General features: G+C 43.8%; 3 protein-coding genes across 3 annotated transcripts; all 3 read right to left on the reverse strand.

The window, feature by feature from the left end:
* Positions 1-8742: 8742 nt before the first annotated feature.
* Positions 8743-12424, reverse strand: ptrh1 (peptidyl-tRNA hydrolase 1 homolog). Its single transcript, XM_053420023.1, has 5 exons — positions 11723-12424; positions 9813-10032; positions 9555-9654; positions 9305-9350; positions 8743-9218 (listed from the first exon to the last, which is right to left on the reverse strand). The coding sequence occupies exons 1-5, from the start codon at positions 11906-11908 to the stop codon at positions 8946-8948; spliced, it is 825 nt and encodes a 274-aa protein (XP_053275998.1). The 5' UTR covers positions 11909-12424; the 3' UTR covers positions 8743-8945.
* A 643-nt stretch (positions 12425-13067) lies between these two features.
* LOC128437760 (natterin-3-like) lies at positions 13068-14356 on the reverse strand. Its single transcript, XM_053420014.1, has 2 exons — positions 14245-14356; positions 13068-14158 (listed from the first exon to the last, which is right to left on the reverse strand). Exons 1-2 carry the CDS (start codon positions 14354-14356, stop codon positions 13068-13070), a joined length of 1203 nt encoding a protein of 400 aa, XP_053275989.1.
* Positions 14357-17426: 3070 nt separating this feature from the next.
* On the reverse strand, positions 17427-19867 carry LOC128437761 (natterin-3). Its single transcript, XM_053420015.1, has 3 exons — positions 19704-19867; positions 18811-18904; positions 17427-18514 (listed from the first exon to the last, which is right to left on the reverse strand). Exons 2-3 carry the CDS (start codon positions 18902-18904, stop codon positions 17427-17429), a joined length of 1182 nt encoding a protein of 393 aa, XP_053275990.1. The 5' UTR covers positions 19704-19867.
* Between the last annotated feature and the right edge of the window lie 1410 nt (positions 19868-21277).

Genomic DNA, 21277 nt, shown 5'->3' on the forward strand with positions numbered 1-21277 from the left:
GCTTTAACGCTGCGTCAACGTCTGTCCTCAGATTCGTCTTCAGCCGCTGACCGCTCGACCCTGACGCTCGAATCTGAGCTTTGACTCATCACAGGAGACGAGGAGAGGAGGAGAAGAAACCTTTCAGACATTTAAATCCTGAATACACGTCCACGAGCTCCTTTGGAGCCTGTGACCCTGTGGAGGGTTTTTATCCTCCGGGGTCAGACATGATGAACAGAACCAGCAGGAGGAACCGTCACGTTGAGAACAACCAGGAGCTGTGTGAGCTGTGAAGACTCTGAAGACTCTGAGGAGCTGGAAGCCGCTGCAGCGATCAGTCTATATCTCATCAGCAGCTGCCAGCGAGGTTAAATGGCTGTAATGATCCGTCTGATCATTACACTGCCCGCCTAATTGTTTCCTCAAGATATCTGTGTCATCAATATCACCATCGATAGTGATCGATTCCTTACTCAGCTGAACGTGCACCTGAAGTCACCCAGAGTGTGAAGCTCCAATCAGCACCACTGCTCCTGGATCTGCTGCCACGAGCTGAATTCACCTGACGTCTGGTTCAGTCTCTTTATTAACACTCATGATAAATATCTGATATGTTCATCAGGTTTGAGTAAAACCAAAGAGTTTCCTTTTAAGATAAATTCAAGTTAATTCAAAAAACTAAACCAAACTAAAGATCTCAGTGGTTCTGAACCCGGAGGTCATGACCCCAACCATATGACTCCAGATAAACATATTAGTATGAGACCAAAATACTAAATACCATTTTTTAGGACTTTTAACAAGTGAAAGAAGTTGAATTGAAGCTGAAACAACTTCTTCAGCCAAAACAAGTGAAGATCGATACCCAGTAGAAACTCATTTGTTAAAGTTTGAACAGGACGAGGTTCCTCAGCTCAGAACTCTGAGTCTGTGCAGCTGGAAGTTTTACAAACTGTGGAGAAGTTAAATTCAGATTCTTGGTTCCAGACTTCAGATTAAATTTAGATGATTTTAATCTGCGTTAGACGACGTTGAGCATTTCTACTTTTGAAGTCAAGAGAAAAAGTCTCAGATGTGTAGGATCATGATTTCCTCCTGGTCAACACACAACTGATGGGTTTTCAGCCCAACTTGGGTGGTTGTTGACACACACACACACACACACACACACACACACACACACACACACACACACACACACACAGTTTTTAATCCACTGCTCTGAGGCTGAGCTCCTTCCCACAGCAACACGCTGAGAGCAGATTACAGCAGCAAATTAGTCGGAGGAGACCCGACGCATCCCGGCCTCAGTGATGCTGTGGTGTGAAAATCAAACAGACCCCAGACCCCCCCCCCGAGGAGGCCAGAGTCAAACTGAAGGTTTGGATCTGATGCTGGAAACAGTTTTCACATCCCTGTCATGTCACAGTTTTCACCTGCTGCACGAGAATTTTAGTCCCGGTCTGTAAGGAAATTATAGAAATTAATAAAAGCAAAGATTTCCACTTATAAATTAAAAAGTTATCTAATTGTGACATAGGAAAATTCTGGAAAAACCGATTTCAATTTGTCACAATACCTTGTATTTGAAAGCAATACCCGTTATAAAGTTGTAAAATAAATAGCATTATTAATTGATTTATAAATATATGTTTTGTCTGTTTAACTATTTAATTTAAATTCTGTTTTTCTCCAAAACAATTTACAACTTTGACCAAATCAAATCCACACGTTGCTGCTCCAGGATTTCTGATGAATAATGTTAGAACAAAACAAAAGATTTCTTTACATTTTCATTTTTCCAGAATAAAAACCTGCAAAAGTTCAATTTTTTTACAGATAAAAAATCTGTGAATTTCAGATGAAACGTGAGAGAAAAACTGAAAAACGTGAAGAGGAGGAAAAATAATCTGATGCTTCCAATGGTGATGAATTCTTTATTATTCAGCAGAATGAGTACAAACGAATCGCGTCTTTATTGGCTTGTAATGGCAGCTTTTATCAAACGGATAAAGGGCTTGGAAAAGTCACGGTTTGTTAAACAAAATTAAAATGATACATTCCTGAAGAATTATGCAAATGATAATCCCCACAACGTTAACAAAAGGAGGCAACAAAGCCTCAGCGGTGGAGCGACAGTAAAGCTTCCCTGCAGCAGCTCGAGTGACTCGATCCAGAGAGACGAGCCGAGCAGGGAAATTAGTTTCACTCCAGCAACTCAGGAAAAATAAGTAATAACGTCCCAGCTTATAAAATACTCAATTAACTGCCTTTATTTTGTCAGTGTCTCTGCTTCACTTCCTCACTTTGAGAGAATCTAACTTGATAAATAAGTCAGATGAAAGATGGCAGCGGGAGTGTGGCCCTGCGAAGGCCCCGGACTCAGCCCCAGCACATGGAGCCCCACTCGGGCACGAGGGGCTTTAGACCCGCACACTGAACCTCCACGGATCGAATGAGCGACACGCAGAGAGGAGCAGATGGATCCAGGTGAGGAGCAGGTCAGGACGAGAAGGAGCCTCCAGCAACAGATGTCCATGCACAACTCTCGGATTGGATTTGAAATTTAACAAGAATTGCGTTTGGACAATCAGCTGCTAGAGACACAGTAATAATACAAGTAATAATACTAGTAATAATGACAGTAATAATAATAATAATAACTGAAGTTCCATGCGGAGGTTTCTCCTCCTGCAGCTTCTCCTTCATCCAGTTAATGAGCCTCAGTCCAATTTATCAGAAATAATCCAGAAACGAATAAAGAGGAGCAGCAGCTGAGGAGGAGGAAAATCCTCAATTCATAAAAAACACACACAGACAAAAACTCAGGAGAAAAGATCCAGGGAATGAAAACTCCGCCATATCTGCACCTGTTCGGTCGCATCCCTCCATCCTCCGTCCTCCGTCCTCCTTCTTCCCTCCTTTAACAAGAGGGAAGATCCGGATGAAGCCACCTCCTCACCTGCTCCTGCAGGAGGACGGAGGGGGACGGACGGGCTGCAGGTCGCGGGAAGCACCTGCTCCTCCTCGGGCTCCTCCAGCTCTGAGGCTCCGCGGCTCCAGCGGCTCGGAGGGAAACAGGAGGCGGATGATGGAGGCAAAGAGGCGGGCAGCGAGGCTGTGTGCACCCCCCTCCCTGTACCACACGCACCCGCCCCGGATGGACGGGGGTGCGAGTGGACAGCACCACCTCCACCTCCACCTCCAGCACCTCCCGCACCGCCGGCTCCCTCCGCTCCCTCCGGCCGAGCAGGGGCCCTATATCTGGGGCTCCTCCAACAATAAGCACCGGTGCGTCCGTGGCACCGAGAGAGAGATGGAGAGAGAGAGTGGAGCCGGTCCGCGCGTGGTGCAGAGATTTGAACACACACACAGTCACACACACAGTCACACACACACACCGCGGGGGTGATGATAAATGCCCATTGTGCAGGAGGAGGAGAGGTAATGAATCTGCACAGAGAGAGAGAGAGAGAGAGAGAGAGAGAGAGAGAGAGAGAGAGAGAGAGAGACAGAAGGACAGAGAGATCAGTAAAAAAAATCTTAAAGACACAACATCTCATTATGTTTTATTTTATTCATTTGGTTTTTCTTCATTTCCAAACACAATAATGACACTGTACACACACACACACACACACACACACACACACATACAAACACACTGACGGTGAGAAACACATTAATAAACTAACAAACTCAAATGAAATTCGTTGCCGATTTTAAAACTGTGAATTGTGAAAAATTAAAATATTTTTATTTTGAGGTAAATTTTATTATACATATATATATATAATACATTTTAATTAAACATTTTCAACATTTTATTTACAGAATACTTTACATGTTCAATACAATTATTTGGTTTCTCTTAATAAATAAAAAAAAGGTACAAGCTCCTGCTGTTTTTATATATTCTTAATATATCACATTTGAAGTTTTAAGTTGATGAAGGATCATCTTAGATCCAGAAATCCTCGATTCAACTTTTAATTTTGTCTTTAACATGTTGAAGACAATGTTCAAGTCCACGTTTATAACTTTTCAAAATAAAAGCATTGTGCTTTAACACGAAAACAAATTTCTAAAGAGGAAGTGATTCTATTAAAATGTTGCTGCCAGGACAAAGATTGGCGTCTGTGATATCAAAATTATCCAATTATAAAAATGATCTGAGATTTATGAATATGTCAAATGCATAAACTCACCATATTCCACACGGCACCTTCTCAGGCCCTGACCAACACGTGTGAGTTGAGTGATTAGTGACATTTGATTTGCACAAACACACACACACACAGACACACACAGACGTCTGAGGAGTTAATATATGAAACAGTCGGTTTTATTCTTGAATTAAACAAATAAACATTTTGGAGTTTGACTTTGACCTTTGAGCAGCGACGTCACATCCTCCCAGAGGTCGACCCCGCTTGGCTGTGATTGGCTGTAGTTGAGCCAAGATGGAGGAGAGCCCGATAGCAGCTGTTGAACCAGTAATTACATGAAGATTATGAGCTGCAACTCAAAAACAACCAGGATGTGTGCGTCACATCCCACGATATCTAACCAGTGATGATACTGGTCCTCTGAGATTATCATTTTCCATTTCCCTGCTAGAAGGAGACGAGACCTGGAGATGATCCAATCACATCTTTGAAGAGTTCAAACATGTAGAGCACAGAATCCACAGGTTGGATCCAATCAGGGGTTTCAGTCGCCAGGTTCTAAAATGTGCAAGGGGAAAATCCCATAATGAGAACGAGGCTTTACTTCCTGTTGTGCTACAAGAACTTCCTGTTTACACATCGGCTCATCTGGTGATTCTCCAGAGGTTCTACTAAGAGGCTGAGAGGAGAAGTTCCAGAGGAAGACCTGAGCCTCTCACTCTGACCTCATAACCCCTCTGGAGAAGGTTCAGTGCAGATCTCAAAGCAGCTGGAGTTGCAAAGCTTCCAAGCATGAAGCAAAGTAACAGAAGAGTTAAAGAATAATCCTGCTTGTGATGGAGGTTGTGTTTTCTTTGCATGTGTTGATTCAAACTAACAGACAACAGGACAGATTCCATGGCTCTGGTGGAGGAGGTTGTGTCTCCGGCTCAGAGAAGAACTCGTTAAACTCGGGTTCGGACCCAGAGCAGCAGCACATCAGGGATTTTAGATTTCTGAGGAAACAATGAATGAATCCTGAAGAAAGAGATCAGACACATTCAGGAGATTGATTTTTATGATAAGTTGGTGCAGATCAGAATAATAAATCTGGATTTGAGATGAATCTAAACGTGGTGTCTTCAGTGGCCTGTTGGGCCTCGAGCTCCAGTTCTTCACTGTCTCACTCTGAGCCGCCAAAAGCCAAATGTAAACAACTAGACAAGGAGGAAAGGAATAAATTACCCAGCAGGCTTTGCCTCCATGATGGCGCTGATGGAGCTGGTGGGCCCTTCCTCTCCTCACACACTCCTCTGCCCTCAACCTGCTCCGTGGTGACTTAACGTTTCCGTTGCTGGGGACGGCGTCGCACGTTCGATGCTCATTTGCCTCTTAAAGGGGCCCGCCGCCGCCTTTTCATGGCCCTGGACGAATAATTTAGTGCGGGAGGCCCGAGATCACTGGAGATTACAGCGATGAAAGGGGAGAAGGACGCGTTATTAATGCTCGCCCATCGGAGAGAGGCGACAGGGATTCACTGTAACACGAGGCTCGACCTCCAGAGAGAGAGAGAGAGAGAGAGAGAGAGAGAGAGAGGAGGCTCAGGTCCCTGCTGGAACGTTACAGTAATACACCAAGAGAGATAAAGTACATTAAGATCAACATTAACTTACTGTTAAACTCCTCAACGACCCCCCCACAGGACAAAGAGGAGAAGTTCCCTGAGTTCAGGGCTGAAAACCACTCGGAGCCACAGAGACTCTGCTCGTCAGGATTATACATATAGTTATTATTATAGTATTTTGAATATAATGTTAATGTGAAATATACACAATTAAATGATCAATATTCATCCCTATTTTTAGAGAATGAACATTTGGGATAAATCTATATACAAAAAACAGTGGGTGCTCTGCAAACTAGCATTTACATGAACAGGAAAACATCATGTTAATATCATTTATAAAACCTTATCTTGGGACAACAGAGGCGGTTCAGGCACAATATTGATTATCAGTTATTTGCCAATAATTCAACAAATTGCTGGTGTTCTATTGGTAAAAGAAGAAGAAAAAATCAGAGGAAGATAAATCTGAGAGAAGAAGTTTCACGTGCACACAGAAGCAGCATCAGAGCCAGAAGAGCTGAAGCTGGAAACCTAAACATCTGAGTGAGAGCATCATTCATCTGAATCAATGAGTCCTGATCTCAAAGTGAAGACCACACTCTTCTAGAAAGAGGAGAAAAACCTCAGGATAACTTAACTGGAGGTTTTCTGCTCAGACTCGTTCAGTCGGGACAAAACGTTTTAACTCCACTGCAGAGATCACGTGACTTCATTTACAGAACATCGACTCCTGCTGCTTCATCCGGAGATATTAGATATTAGTTTGATTCATTTTTGCGTTGGTCAGATGTTTGTAGCGTCATCAACGAACCAGGAAGAGGGTCCTCTCCCCTGTTCACAGATCAGCTCTTCCGGACTTTCTCCAGACTTTATACCAGGAGGTCAAATGAGAGAGTCTGCAGATACTCCGGAGGCTGTTGCTGGAGAAGCTGTGGAGCATCTCTGGAGTTCAGTGCAGGTCTGAGATCAGCTGAGCTCTGCTTGAGTTGCACAACTAAAGAAAGTATTCAATAAAACACACATTGCTATGCTACTGTCAGCCTGGATAACAAATGTTCTTTACTTATACAATTTAAGTTTGATATAATTACCATCAAATATAAGTATATTCTACTTATTTGAGGTAGAATATACTCATATTTGTTAGCTGGTTGATAACTTTTAGGTTAAATATACTAAAATTGTTGAGTTTTGTTTTTATGAACTTGAGTTTTATTATTTCTTGACCCAACATGTTCATCTCAAGGAGAAGCTCTAGTATTCAGAAGTCTTTCCCCTGGTAGATGTTACTGCTGCGCCCTCAGGACGTCCACTGTCCACTGTCCTCTGTCCTCTGTCCACTGTCCTCTGTCCTCTGTCCTCCATCCAGAAGCTGCTCAGATGTTTCACACCAACAAATACTGATCATGGCTTTAAAAGAGTGTAAATGAGTTTATAACATTAACGTATCTCTGATAATTCTCCTCCTCAGAGTCCGTCGTTCTGTTTCTGCAGAGTCAGCACATCTGAGGGAAGCCCCCCCCCCCACCCCACCACCTGTTAGCCCAGCTACGCTTCACTGTGGAGCATCAGGAGGAGGAGGCGGTGGGAGGAGGGAGGGTGGTGGTGGTGGTGGGGGGGCTTCCATTCCTGAATAAATTGAGGGTCTAAAGGCCCGGGTGTCCAGCTGACCTCTGACCCCAGCAGAAGAAAAGTTATTGAAGCCGGTGGTGAAAAGTTGACCAGTGACTGGGAAAGTGGCCTGATGGGCTCAACGGGGTCAGGGAGGAGGGTGTGTGCGTGTGTGTGTGTGTGTGTGTGTGTGTGTGTGTGTGTGTGTGTGTGTGTGTGTGTGTGTGTGTGTGTGGTGGGGGTTGTCATAGAGTGAAGAAGTTTCCTTTGAGTCCAGCACCCCCCCCACTTTCCTCACGTCCACAAGTGTGTCCCTGCTGCCTTTGTGCGCCGCGGGGACAGAAGGCTCCAAACAAACCGGCTCTAAACAATGTTTGGGCTCTTTTGTTTCTCGCCGGCCTTTCTTCTTCAGGCCTCCATCGCAATCTACCGGCTCCTTTGTGCTGGTTTCCCTCATTCAGCCGCTGGTCGGCCTCTTTCCGCTGGTTTATATGCTCTTTTATGGCCCTTCTCTTCTTTTTTTATTTGTCCACCACCCCCCCCCCCCCCCCTTCTGGCATTCTCCGCAGTGTGAGAACGCAGCGCGCCCCTCGACTCAATGTGACCATTAAAGAGCCCTAATTGATGAAAAGTGTAATTAGTGTGACAATCATGAGAGGAAATCAATATGTTCTGAGCCAGAGGAGCCTTGTCCAGAGGGAGAGAGAGAGTGGATCCCAGTGACGGCTGCACGAGGACGATCACTTCCACTCAGAGGTAAAGAAAGAAAATGTTTAACTTCACGAAAATACCTTTTTCTTTTAGTCTGTTGACTCGGGCGACTTGTTAGAGATGCATCACTTCAGAGAGACGTCCTCTCGGGCCTCGTCCACAGGACGTCCTCCTGCTGCAGACACGTCCGGTGTCCAGAGGGACATTCAGAGACGTGTCTGCAGAGAAGTTCTAGACGCTGATGATCTGGTTTTAGTTTGAAAACTCCGGGGCTGCGTTTGAGTCTGAACGAGCAGAAACTGAGACGTTTGGAAACCGAGGCCCAGACGCTCACGACCTCTTGATGATTGGGTCTTTTCGACTTCAGTGATTCGCTCCTGTCACATGACCTCCTTCCATCACCAGCCTCAGCTACCAGAGTAGAACAAGGAGAATCAATTACGCTAGTTACTAACCTGTTGTGTTTGCTAACAGCTAGCCTCGCTCTTTCTGCAACTAGCCCACCACACTGTCCCCCTGCTCATCATAGAATGTTAAATATCCTCAATAAATTCTTCAAACTTCTTCACTTACAACCAAACGTCTGCAGGTTATTGATGCATCAAGAATCAACAACCAGACAAATATGAATGAAAACAATGAATCTGTTGAGGTTTTGTTTCAGTATTTAAATTCATGAGAGAAATGATTCACAGGAACAAACCGAGGAGCTCAGGTCCTCACGGCTCTTTGGGCCTGAACCTCAGCTCCTGTTGCATCATCTTCATTCTTCTGGACTTTGTCTTTAAGTCTTTTAATCTCACAGCAGAGAATAAATACATTTGTCTTTGAGGCAGCTGTGGGTTTGATGAGACAGATGTTGAGGTTCAGCTCCGGGCAGCAGAGTCCTCGGCTGGAGAAGCTCTGGGCTCTGTTCTCTTCTGTGCTGCTCCTCTGCCCCCTGCTGGCGAGGAGGGGGAGGAGGGGGAGTCCTGTTTGGACTCTTGCTGGGAGAGCTGGGAGAGGAGGAGGTCCACACTCTGGACCAACACAGAGTCCAGAACCTTCCGCTCCTCCGAGGAGAAGCGGCCCAGGACGTGACGCTCCACCGACGTCTTCCCCGTCGGCCGTCCGATCCCGACTCGGAGTCTCTGCATCACCTGCAGGAGACGAGAGGACGAGGGACCAACATGAAAGACAGATCAAGGGACAACACCAGGTCTTAGTCTGAGTGTTGGACACTCACATCCGTCTGAAGACAGTCGACACAGGAGCGCACTCCGTTGTGACCTCTGCAAAGAGGAATTCAAAGTTTAAAGTTTTTCATCCACATCAAAAACTTATTTCACACAATCTCCTTTATTTATATATTTGCAGACCAAATGTTTGCCCCTCAGAAACTAGTCCATCACCGAACATGATAACAAAACGTGGATCTGGTTTCTCTGTGGATGCAGCAGATCTCAGGTCTGATGTCTACGTGACGAGGAACCGACCTGGCGCTGCCTCCATGTTTGATGTTGATCTTCCCCAGAGGTTTGTCCAGTTCATCGTGGACCAGCAGGATGTCTTCAGGCCTGATGCCGTATTTACCGGCTGGAGAAGAAGAGAGTCAGGATCATAAGATAATCTTTAATTTCATATTCACTTCCTCTCTGTCACCCTCGTTCATTGAGATACGAAGGGTTTAGATACTGTCATGATGTGTGTTTGTTCACTTCCTGTGTGATTTACACACACAGACACACACACACCTGCTTTGGCCACTGACACTCCATTGATGTTCATCAGCAGTCTGGGACGGAGCAGCACCACGTGTGTGTGTTGGATCTCCGACACGATGACCTCACCGGACACCTGCTTGTCTCCGCGCCATCGGTCAGCGACATCGAGCCGGGCGGCGAGCGCACCGAGCACCGCCATGCCCACGCTGTGTCGGGTTCCCTCCATCCCCGGGTTGCCCAGTCCCACCACCTGACACACACACAGACACACACACACACACACAGACACACACACACACAGACACACACACACAGTTCTTTAATGGAACAAACACATCGTCCTGATGCTGCAAATATTCACCACATCTCAGAACATAGATTAATCCACTTATGAAAATAGTCCCCAGCTAGTGAACATGTTTAGGAAGTGTTATATTTTTTAATTACACAACGTTTGTTTGATGTTTTCAGGATGAAATCATCAGTGGGAACCAATGGGCTTCAAGCTGAGAGATGAGGCTGGTTAAAGGAACATTGAGGATTTTGCTTCTACAAAGCTCGTTCACTCTCACAGAAAAATCCAGAGGAGCTTTGTATTTCACCGGAGGCGTCAGAAAGTTACACACTTATACACACACATCAACACAGACACACACACACACACAAACAAACAAACAAAGATACAGATGCTGCCTGGTACTGATGGGACTGATCCACTGAGCACCACAGAGCACATTGTGTTGGACTCTGACTGACACACTGCACACATTGTGGTCTTTACGCTAAGCCTTCAGAAAACACACAATTGTCATTATGGTGCCACATAAATACATGTAAGCATGACGCACACACAAAGCTGCTCTGTGTTTCACAAGGCGCTTGTGTGACGGAACTCTTTGGCCAAACTGGGGCTGTTTCACACTCACAATTAAAAAGGTCACGACTACTTATATCTCACATTTAAAACAACTGAGGTTAAGTGTTTGAATGTGTGTGTGTGTGTGTGTGTGTGTGTGTGATTGTCCTGTGGATCAATTCTGAATTCCACTGGGAGCTCGTCTGAGTTTCATGTTGTTTGTTATAACAGTAGAAAGTGCAGCAGCTGCATTCAGGAGCATGTCTCATCTGGAACACGTCCTCACAGCTACAGTACAATCTGTCTGAGACCAGATAAAAACATGTTTCTAGATAAACATGTTAAATATAGAAACGACCCTTGAACCGTTTCTCATAATGACTCAAACATGTTCATCAGAACTAAGAGAATATCTGTAAACCACAGGATGTGAGCTGTGGAAATAGAAAAACACAAAGTCTATTCCACGATCTATAGATTTAAAGTTTAGAGAGTCACGTTAGACACGGAGGAAATATTCATTAATATCTAAATCAACTTGACACATGTGTGTATGACAGTGAAAAGAAACTGAGACCAAGGTGAGAACAGACATGAAACTCCAGCAGAAAACTGTGATGAAGATGAAGTGATATTATTACAGTACAGTACTTAACAGATGAAGATGTGAATTGAGGAACCATTCATATGATGAAGATGAAGATGATGTGATATTATTATTGAACGGTAACAGATGAAGATGAAGTGATATAATTATTGTTCATTAACAGATGAAGATGTGAAGTGAGGAACCACTCATATGATGAAGATGAATTGATATTATTATGTACAGTAACAGATGAAGATGAAGTGATATTAATACTGTTCATTATGTAACAGATGAAGATGAAGTGATATTATTGTACAGTAACAGATGAAGATGAAGTGATGGTATTACTGTACAGTACTTAACAGATGAAGATGAGAAGTGAGGAACCACTCATATAATGAAGATGAAGATGAAGTGATATTATTATGTACAGTAACAGATGAAGATGAATTGATATTATTATTGTACAGTCACAGATGAATGTTTCCCACTCACCAGCTTCCTGCGGCCGTGTGAGTGGATCTCCGCCTCAGGGACCATCACAGGTGAGAAGGACTCGTTCAGCAGGACTCGGTTCAGAACTCGGGTTAGAAGTCGACGCATCGTGACAAAGGTCAGAAACTCGTTGATCAGAGGAGACACGAAGCGACGGAAACGGTTCCACGCGTCGATGAGATTCATTCGGCCAGAGATCGGCTTCTCTCCTCGGGTCCAGTTCCGCTTGTTTTTAATATTCACAGCGACGACTCTGACATTTTGAACCAGAATCCAACGAGCATGGATCCTGTCAATCAGCTGGTTTCTCTATGGAGTTCGTTTCTATACAAACCGAATATCAGGTTAAATTAAACTGTATTCAAATTAACGTTGTATTGAAACTGTCGCTTTAATACAAACTTCTTCTCCTCAGAGATATTTTAAAAACTTTAAACACTGTTTTCACGTGTTAGCTGTGAAGGTGATGTTAGCTTCCTGGCTAACGTTAGCTTCCTGTAGCTTGTTGCTAACTCATAACGGGTTGACACCGGATTGAAATACTCCCTGAACCTGGTGAGAGAAACAGACCAGGAGAGAAAAACACATAAACCGGATCAAAGGATAATTAATGTTTTAAAAACCATCTCATCTCAGACATGAGGCAACATTAGCTTATTAGCTTGTTAGCTTGATGACGTGAGCTGCATCACAGCAGTCAACGAAAAGTAACAAGACAATATGAGCCGAGACTACACCGCCATCTAGCGGCGAGACCGAGACCTGCACCTTTACACTCAACAGGTGCAGAGTCAAAAGTGATAAAAAGTTCATAACTGTTGTTCATTAAAATTATAATAACTCATGTAAATGTTTAATATATTTAAAATGTCTGCAGTTACTCATGAGGAGTTATCTTAATGAATCTGTGGCAGTTAACTGTCTCTAAGTTTGTCTTCATGTTGTCGCTCGTTTCTCTTCTGTTCTCTAATGGGATTGTTTCATTGTTTGCAGGTTTTCATTGTGTGAATAATGAATCTTACTTTGATTCATGTCAATAAAATAAAGATCGAAAAATATGATCAAGTAAAAAACATGGTTTAAATTGTCTCTATTTATTTTTCGCTGAAAATTCTTTGTTTCACATTCACAGTATTCATTAATGTTTTTATAATTTCTCTAACACCGTCTCAAATGTTGAGTATTGTTAAAGAACATTTTCCTCAAATCTAAAAAAGAAAAATTGTGTGAAAAATAACAAAACAAACTGAAGACAGAGAACTTCTTATTTTGGACGTTTTTTATTCAGAAAACAGAGTTTTTCTCAGTTTTTTATTTTTGTGAATCACGTGGATCAGACGGATCCTCAGTCCTGAGCCGAGGGGCAGGGGTCGGCTTCAGGCACCGGCTGGCACCGCTCCACCACCGCGTTGATCTCACCGACGTTCACGTCGCTGTAGGTGCCCGTCATGTACGTCCAGCGGGTCTCTCCCTGGAGGTTGGTCCGGCTCAGCCTGCCGGTGAAGGGGAGGTCAGCGGTCATCTTGCGTCCCTCCATCCTCACAGTGCAGGAGTGGTTGGGTGGGACCAGCAGCTCCACAGAGACCGAGTGGCTGATGGTCTCCACCGTGGTGGTTCCCTCGGAGAAGGTCACCGTCTGCTCCTTGGTGAAGTCCACCGTCCCCGGGCTGATGATGGGCACTTTGGCCTTCATGGTTGAGACGGAGCTGTTGCGGGTTTGCCTCCCGATGTCCCAGCTCTTCTCCACCGTGCTGGTCTTCTCCAGGTGCACCACCTTCACCACGTCCCTGCACTCCAGGTTGGTGACCTTGGCGAGCTTCAGGGCCTCGGGGGGTTGGTGGAACAGCTCCATCTTGTCGACGGCGTACTCCACGTGGGAGATGTGCTGGCTGTAGACCTCCCTGTCGATGGCCAGGACCTGGTAGGACTTGTACCAGTACTCGTCGCCCTCCCAGGGGAGGAAGAAGGCCTCGTGTTGGGTCACCACTTTGCCAAGTCCGTACTTGTTCTTCCCCACGTAGATGTCTGAGCTGGGGCAAGTTCTCACTGAAAACGTGGGGACGGATCCGTACGAGTCTTCAACCCAGTGCAGGAACTCAAAGTGGTCGACGTTGACCAGCATGTCGAACCTGGAGGATGAATACTCGCTGTCGGCGTAGGGGTACTGGCAGAAGCCTCCCAGGCTGGGGGTGTAGAAACCGGCCTCGCAGTTCACTTTGCAAATGTAGTCGGTGCGTTCGGTGTAGCCGTTGAAGATGGCCACGGCACCGTTGGGGACGGAGCCGTTCCACGTGACCCACTTGAGGTTGACGTGTTCGTCGAACATGGGGAAGGAGTGAGGGCTGGTCTCAGCTTCGGGGAAGTCTCTAACGTACGGAGGGTTGATGACTTCACGAGAAGGAACAACATCTTCCTTTTCGGGGCTAAGCCACAGCTCTACAGGACAAGACAGAGAAAATGACTCTGGGTCTGAAGGTATAGATTTAAAAGATATCTATAATTCTGACTACGATGTGACTCACTGGGTTTGTCTTGTCCGTCCTGCAGCCGGGAGACGTAGAGCTGCGGGTCGGACTGCAGCGCCGGGCTGCAGAGCTGCAGCACCGTCAGGACGACCACCACACACCAACTCATCTGGATCAACAACCAAAACAAACATCACACTGAACCATTAACTGATGTCAAAGAGGGTTTGTTCCCACTCACGTCTTCTCCTGGTTAAATAAAGAAACAATATGAAACCAGGCGCTGGTGAAACAATGATTCTATTCGTTTGAACGATGGTTTGAGATTTTTGGCTCAAAACTTTAATGTTTAATGACTAAACATCAACTTTCCCTTTTATTTATCCACTAGAATAATTTACTCCACACAAACATAGTGATAAAATAAACAATGTGCAATGTTACTATTTGTAGAATATAACTGAATATATATACTCATCTGCTTTAATACCATGGACTATTTATTGCTTGGGTTTAAATCAATAAATTATGTGTTTACTTATCTGCAGGTTTTATTATCTTTACTACTGAGACATACAAAATATGATATAGTGTAACGCTCCTTTAAAAACATTTTGTGTTTAAAGATGTTGAAGATCTTTTAGACACTTTGTGTCAAAGAATCTGACAACTTAAATTTACCGAAACATGTTCTTTGGTCCCTTCCTAAAAAGAACTTTACAGAAGTACAGACAAAGTACAGGTCCCTACATGCAGAGTAAAGAAAGTGGATACATGCATAAACCAGAAATTATTATTGTAAAAACAGTTGAAATAAATCTGCAGCATTTTCTTCAGATGAACTGTTTTGATCAGCTTATTGATCGATGATCAGTTTGACAGAGATTTGTCATTAATCATGAGAAGGAGTGAGAGGATCAGTTTTTACCTGGACAGGTTCCTGAGGCAGTGACGCCGGCTCAGTGTGAACTCAGGTTTAAAAACACATCTCAGGCTTATCACCCCCCCGACCATAAAACAGCAGCGCGAGCAGCTTCCATGACCCAGAGCTTCATCCTGATAGTGTTTGTGTTGATGAGCAGAGACACCTCTGACATTACTTTACTTTAAAACTCCTTCAAGGACCGAGTGTGTTTGATTTATTTCATAACGTGTAAATAAAGAAGGACGACATGACAGCTCAGTAAAAGGAGAATCTCCATCGCCTCCTGGTGGCTCCTCCATAATTCATAAACCCCACGTTAGTGGATGGGGCATTGACCACACCCAAAACTTAGCTCTTATCACAGTCTTCATTACTTCCACCAAGGAGGTTATGTTTTCACCCCGCTCCGCTTCTTTGTTTGTTTGTTTGTTTGTTTGTTTGTTTGTTTGTGAGCAAGATCGTCTAAAAACAACTGGACGGATTTTCACCTAAGTGTTGAGTCATTAGACTTTGGAGCAGATCCAGGAACTTGTTTCTCTTTGTAAGAGAATAATTCATGGATCTTGATGAAATCAGTCACATTAAGAAGCGGAGGATCATGAGTGAGTCTAATCTGCTGCAGCTGGATTCAGCATCAGTTCTTTTGAGGTTATGAAAAAGGGGTAAAACGTCCTGATTGGCAGCTGAGACGTCTCCTTCCCCTGGTTGATCTTGTGCAGGACATTTTGGATTCATAGTGGGAGGAAGTGATGTCCATCTTTATTAAGATCATCCTGTCCCAAGTCTGTATGAAGTAGAAGCTCGTGTGTTGCGTGACTTCCATTGAGCCCTTCAGGCTGCTTGACCTTGACCAGGATCCACCTGGGCTCCCGGAGCGTAGACACAGTATTAATGGTGATAACAGGATTCTTTATTGATCCCTGTTCTGCCTCCGACTCTTTTATGAGACCGTTAAAAGTGCTTCATAAATTAGTTATCCTGGATTTAACGTCCTGTATCTATCGGGGATCCGCTGATCGCACGATGTCCAAAGTGCTGCGGCGCTCTTTCTCCATCGATGCCAGATACTGTACGTTCAGATAAGCTCAGACTGGGAACACCGCGATTACCATCTCCTGTAATGGTGGCTCATTGATTAAGAAGGTCCATGTTGCGTCATGTCTCCGGCTGCCAAGATTAAACCAGTTCTCCCATCACGGCCGTATCGGTGGAAATCGCTGATGTCACGATCGACTGCATGCGTCCTTGAGACAAAAGTTATAAACAAAGTTATTATCAATTTATTTATTAATGTTCGAAGGAGGACTGTGAGGAACCAGTGTGAGAGGTTTGATCTGAGGGTCAGTGATTCTAATTCACTGGTGGTACACAGATTCAAACCAGTGACTGTATATAAAGATGATCAGTCACTTTATATATAGATGATCAGTGACTGTATATAAAGATGATCAGTGACTGTATATAAAGATGATCAGTGACTGTATATAAAGAGAATCAGTGACTGTATATAAAGATGATCAGTGACTGTATATAAAGATGATCAGTGACTGTATATAAAGATGATCAGTGACTGTATATGAAGATGATTAGTGACTGTATATAAATATGATCAGTGACTGTATATAAAGAGAATCAGTGACTGAATATAAAGAGGATCAGTGACTGTATATAAAGAGGATCAGTGACTGTATATAAAGATGATTAGTGACTGTATATAAAGATGATCAGTGACTGTATATAAAGATGATCAGTGACTGTATATAAAGATGATCAGTGACTGTATATAAAGATGATCAGTGACTGTATATAAAGATGATTAGTGACTGTATATAAAGATGATCAGTGACTGAATATAAAGATGATTAGTGACTGTATATAAAGATGATCAGTGACTGTATATAAAGATGATCAGTGACTGTATATATAGATGATTAGTGACTGTATATAAAGATGATCAGTGACTCTATGGTCCAAATGTTTCAATGTGAAGTAACAGAACTGGTTTACTTATTATTAATAATTTAATAGTTACTGTTTATCTGTATAACAAATAAATCTCAGATTAATGTTGTAGACAAAAATAGAATATTGTTTTTCTGCATTGTAGTTCAGGAATAGATGGAATAATCAGTCAAAGCTGTTGAATCAGTGAATGTTATATGTATTTATATTATATGTTGTATTTTTGTACTTTGTTTAGTGCTGGTAAAGAGTTTGTGGAAACAAAGGAGGAGGTTTTGATTTGGTGGATTTGTTTTTATTGAGACACTTTATTCGTTTTGAACACAACAAACAGCAGATGTTGATTCTCTCATCACGGGCACGGCTTGGCATCGACCACCGGTTCACAGCGGTCCACCACCGCCCGCACCTCTCCGATCTGGACCCCGTCGTACGTCCCGGTGATGGACGTCCACTGCGTCTCTCCGCTGCGGTAGGTGCGGCTGAGCCGAGCCGTGTAGGGGATATCGGCCTTCATCTTGCGACCCTCCATGCGGACTCTGCAGGAGTGGTTCGGTGGAACCGTGAGCTCCACCGACACCGAGTGGCTGAGCGACTCCACCACGCTGGTTCCCTTGTTGAACGTCAGCGTCTTCTCGCCGCCGAGTTCGATGCCCCCGGAGCCGATGAACGGGATGTTGGCGGTGATGCTGCCTGTGATGCCGAGCATGGTGGATCGGCCGATGTCCCACGTGGTCTCCACCTCGGAGGTCTTTGAGATGGTGACTGTCTTCACCACCGCCTGGCACTCGTTGTTGGTGACCCCGGACATACGCATGGTCTCAGGAGGATACTGGAAGATGGCGACCTCGTCGATGGCGTACTTGACGTCACTGATGTGCTGGGTGTAGGCGTCCTTGTTGATGGCCAAGACCTGGTACTTCTTGTACCAATACTCGTCGCCTTCCCAAGGCAGGAAGAAGGCCTCGAACTGAGGAACCACCTTCCCCAGACCGTACTTGTTCTTGCCAACGTAGATGCTGACACCTGGGCAGGTTCTGACTGAATTCGGCGGCACTGAACCGTAGGAACCTTCCTTCCACTCCAGGAACTCAAAGTTGTCTTTGTTGGCCAGCAGCTCAAACTCGGGGGCGTAGTACTCACGCTCTCCATAGGGGTATCGGCAGTAGGGGCCCAGGCTGGGGTTGTAGAAGCCGGCGTCACACCGGTATTTGCAGATGAAGTCTTGGCGCTCGGTGTAGCCGTTGTAGATGGAGACGGCTCCGTTGGGCAGAGAGCCGGTCCAGGCCTGCCACTCCAGGTTCACGTTATCGGTGAACATGTAGGAGGAAGGCAGGTCCTGCTGCTGCTCCAGGTCGGGGGGGGTCAGAGGACTCGTCACCACGTTGTTACCGGTGGACTGAGGCTCCAGGTCCTCCAGCTCTGGGTTCAGTAAAGAAACTGTGGGAAGATAAAAGTTCACATGTTAAACCACAAGTTCATCTCATGGTAATATCTGTAAAAAACAAGGACTGAATGAAGATGGAAGACATGACAGCTCCCGAAAGTGAAGCCAAAATGTCTCCACTTAAATGCAGCCCCCTGGTGGCTGGCTGCAATAGGTCACAAACCCTACCTCCATGTTAGTATATGGGACATGGGCTTCACCAAAAAATTAATTTCCAGAAAAGAAAACATCTTGATTAGAAGTGATTAATTGTCTAAACCTGTTTATGTCTCAATAATCTGAGGTTCACCTTTCCTGAGCTGCGAGCTCTTGTTCACGATGTCCTGCAGACTGGCTGAGGTCAGAGCCATCAGGCCCCACAGCAGCAACAGGGACAGCTTCATCTGGGAATCAAACACAAATCAATTCCACATCTTTATCATCAATAATATTAAATCAGTTTTGAACAGAATCAGGATCTAAACATTTAATCTTTAGACATGAGAGTGGACGACTCCATCGTTTCCTCTGGACTGAGCCCTGGAGACAAACTCCCCTAAAATAATAATAAAATAAAACTAGAGACTGTACTGATGTATTTTGTCAGATTTAGTTTGTCCTATTCTTTGTCTTTCAACGTTAATGTTTTTAATCTGTATCATTATTTCTAATGTTGATGTCAAAGAAAATTGTCTGACTTAGTTATCTTATGTTTTATTTAGCAAAAACAAGTACAAACTTTATTCCTGTTACAAAATGAGCAGACTTGAGTAATAACACGTTAGATGAAACAATACTTAATGTATAAATAGCAAGTTTTAAAAGACTTAAGCTGTTTGTGTCCATTTAAAATGTACTATGAAAATCCACCTTCAGTTATAACATCCCTGTTATAATTCACTATTAACACTATTAATAGTCGTAGTTTATTAAACTTTTCTTTAAGCACAATAATGTAAGTCTTTGAATATCATGAGTATAGTGTAATATTTATTACCATATTCTGATATTACGATGATCTAAAGTAGTTTTTTTCAATTTTAATTAAACAACTAATATTCATATATATTTATTATAGTGCAACAATTAATTAAGCTTTATTTTTTTAAGTCTTCAGCTGAAACACTGTAACAAAACAATAGTGTAAAAATCTAACTGTACTAATCACATCATTATAAGTGAACGAGCCTGAGCAGCACTCACCTTCACAGCCGCTCCCCCACTGGCTCCGTCACCTGCTGCTTTATAAACCTGATTTATGACTGAATCATAAACACTCACTGACTTTGACCAATCAACACAAACTGGTGCAGCGGGCCTGGTCACAGCTGATGAGGACTGGTGGCTGCTGCTTATTAGCTCTTTGGAGTTGGTTTTTAAGATTTTCTTTCTTGTGAATGTTGGTTTGTTGTTGGTTTATTTGCTGGTTAGTGGTTTTGTTGGTTCGTTCATTTCTTGATTTGTTGGTGAGTTGGTGAGTTTGTTTGTTGTTGTGTAGTTTTGTTTGTTGGTTGGTTCACATGTTAGTTTGGTTTGTTTGTGGTTTGTGTGAGACAGAAGTGAGAAAGTCCATTAGTAACCTCCTCTGTAAAGTGATCGGCTGTTCTCTTGATCCATTGTAACCCGAGGGCCGATAAATCCAGGATAAGATTCAGGATTATTAACGTGAAGAGGACGACAAGCTGATAAGGACGTGACTTATCATCGGCTCTTTTGTTCACACTATCTCACTCAATGACCTGAAGAGTGTCAGCTGCTGATCACAGAACTCCTGCAGGAAATAAAAGAATCTCCTCTCACGACCAAGAGAAGAAATAAATCACTTCATCACTTCTTCTTAGCTCGAAGGAAAACTCTACAAATAAAAATGATCTTGACTCTGCAGCTTTTCCTTCAACGACATCTCATGGTCTTCATCAGTTTGATCAGTTTGTCACTAAGTCACATGATGACCTGTCTGACCTGTAGATCTGAATTTTCCATCAATAAACACAAAACTGGTTATTTTGTTGTTTTAATTTACAAATGGAATTGAAAATACAGTCTAAGAATAATAAATGAATATGAAAAATCACATGTAATATGTGGAGTATTAATTATTTATGTGATGAGCTCAACGAATGAGACTTGATCTTTACTGTAGGAGCTTCTTTACATTGTGCAGTTGGTGATGTCTTAGTGCCACCTGCTGGATGTGTTAGATATTTAAACTTTGATTTTTTCCCCCGTTTTGTTTAGACCATGTCCCATCTGCTGACATGGAGGAGGTGGAGTTTATGACCTGTACTGCAGCCAGCCACCAGGGGGTGATTGAGATGTTTTGAGCTGTCTTTCCGTCCATCTTTAGGCTGTTAGCTAGGTCACTATTTAACCCCCCAGTTTCCCTGTTTCTACAGTAACTGAAACATAGAAGTGGTCCATCTTCAGGTTTTCCTCATAGTTGGATTTTCTCTTTAAACTTTCCAAGCGTTCTCTCAATATAATCGACAGAAATGATGAAGTTTTTTTTGTTCTTTTAAGTAACAAGAGAAAGTTGATGCTTTGTTCCTCCCTCCCTTCTTTTCTCCCCTCCTCCTTCCCTCCTTCTTTCTCCCTTCCTCCCTCCCCTTTTTCTCCCTTCCTTCCCTCCTACCTTCTGTCTTCCTCCCTCCCTTTCTCCCTTCCTCCTTTCCTTCCCTCCTCCCTTCATTCTCCCTTCCTTCCCTCCTACCTTCTTTCTTTCTCCCGCCCGCCCTCCCTCCCTCCCTCCCTCCCTCCCTTCCTTCCTTCCTTCCTTC

Source organism: Pleuronectes platessa, chromosome 4 (assembly GCF_947347685.1).
Source record: "Pleuronectes platessa chromosome 4, fPlePla1.1, whole genome shotgun sequence".
NCBI classification, from domain to species: domain Eukaryota; kingdom Metazoa; phylum Chordata; class Actinopteri; order Pleuronectiformes; family Pleuronectidae; genus Pleuronectes; species Pleuronectes platessa.

Bases quoted from the DNA above. Each gene is read 5' to 3' on its own strand.
- LOC128437760 (XM_053420014.1), bottom strand. From the start codon at position 14,356: ATGAGTTGGTGTGTGGTGGTCGTCCTGACGGTGCTGCAGCTCTGCAGC. The intron at 14,159-14,244 runs GTGAGTCACATC...CTTGTCCTGTAG, and splicing joins GGACGGACAAGACAAACCCA to AGCTGTGGCTTAGCCCCGAA.
- ptrh1 (XM_053420023.1), bottom strand. From the start codon at position 11,908: ATGAATCTCATCGACGCGTGGAACCGTTTCCGTCGCTTCGTGTCTCCT. The intron at 9,351-9,554 runs GTCGGTTCCTCG...TCCTCTTTGCAG, and splicing joins AAACATGGAGGCAGCGCCAG to AGGTCACAACGGAGTGCGCT. The intron at 9,219-9,304 runs GTGAGTGTCCAA...CGTCTCCTGCAG, and splicing joins TCGACTGTCTTCAGACGGAT to GTGATGCAGAGACTCCGAGT.
- LOC128437761 (XM_053420015.1), bottom strand. From the start codon at position 18,904: ATGAAGCTGTCCCTGTTGCTGCTGTGGGGCCTGATGGCTCTGACCTCA. The intron at 18,515-18,810 runs GTGAACCTCAGA...ATCTTCCCACAG, and splicing joins GAGCTCGCAGCTCAGGAAAG to TTTCTTTACTGAACCCAGAG.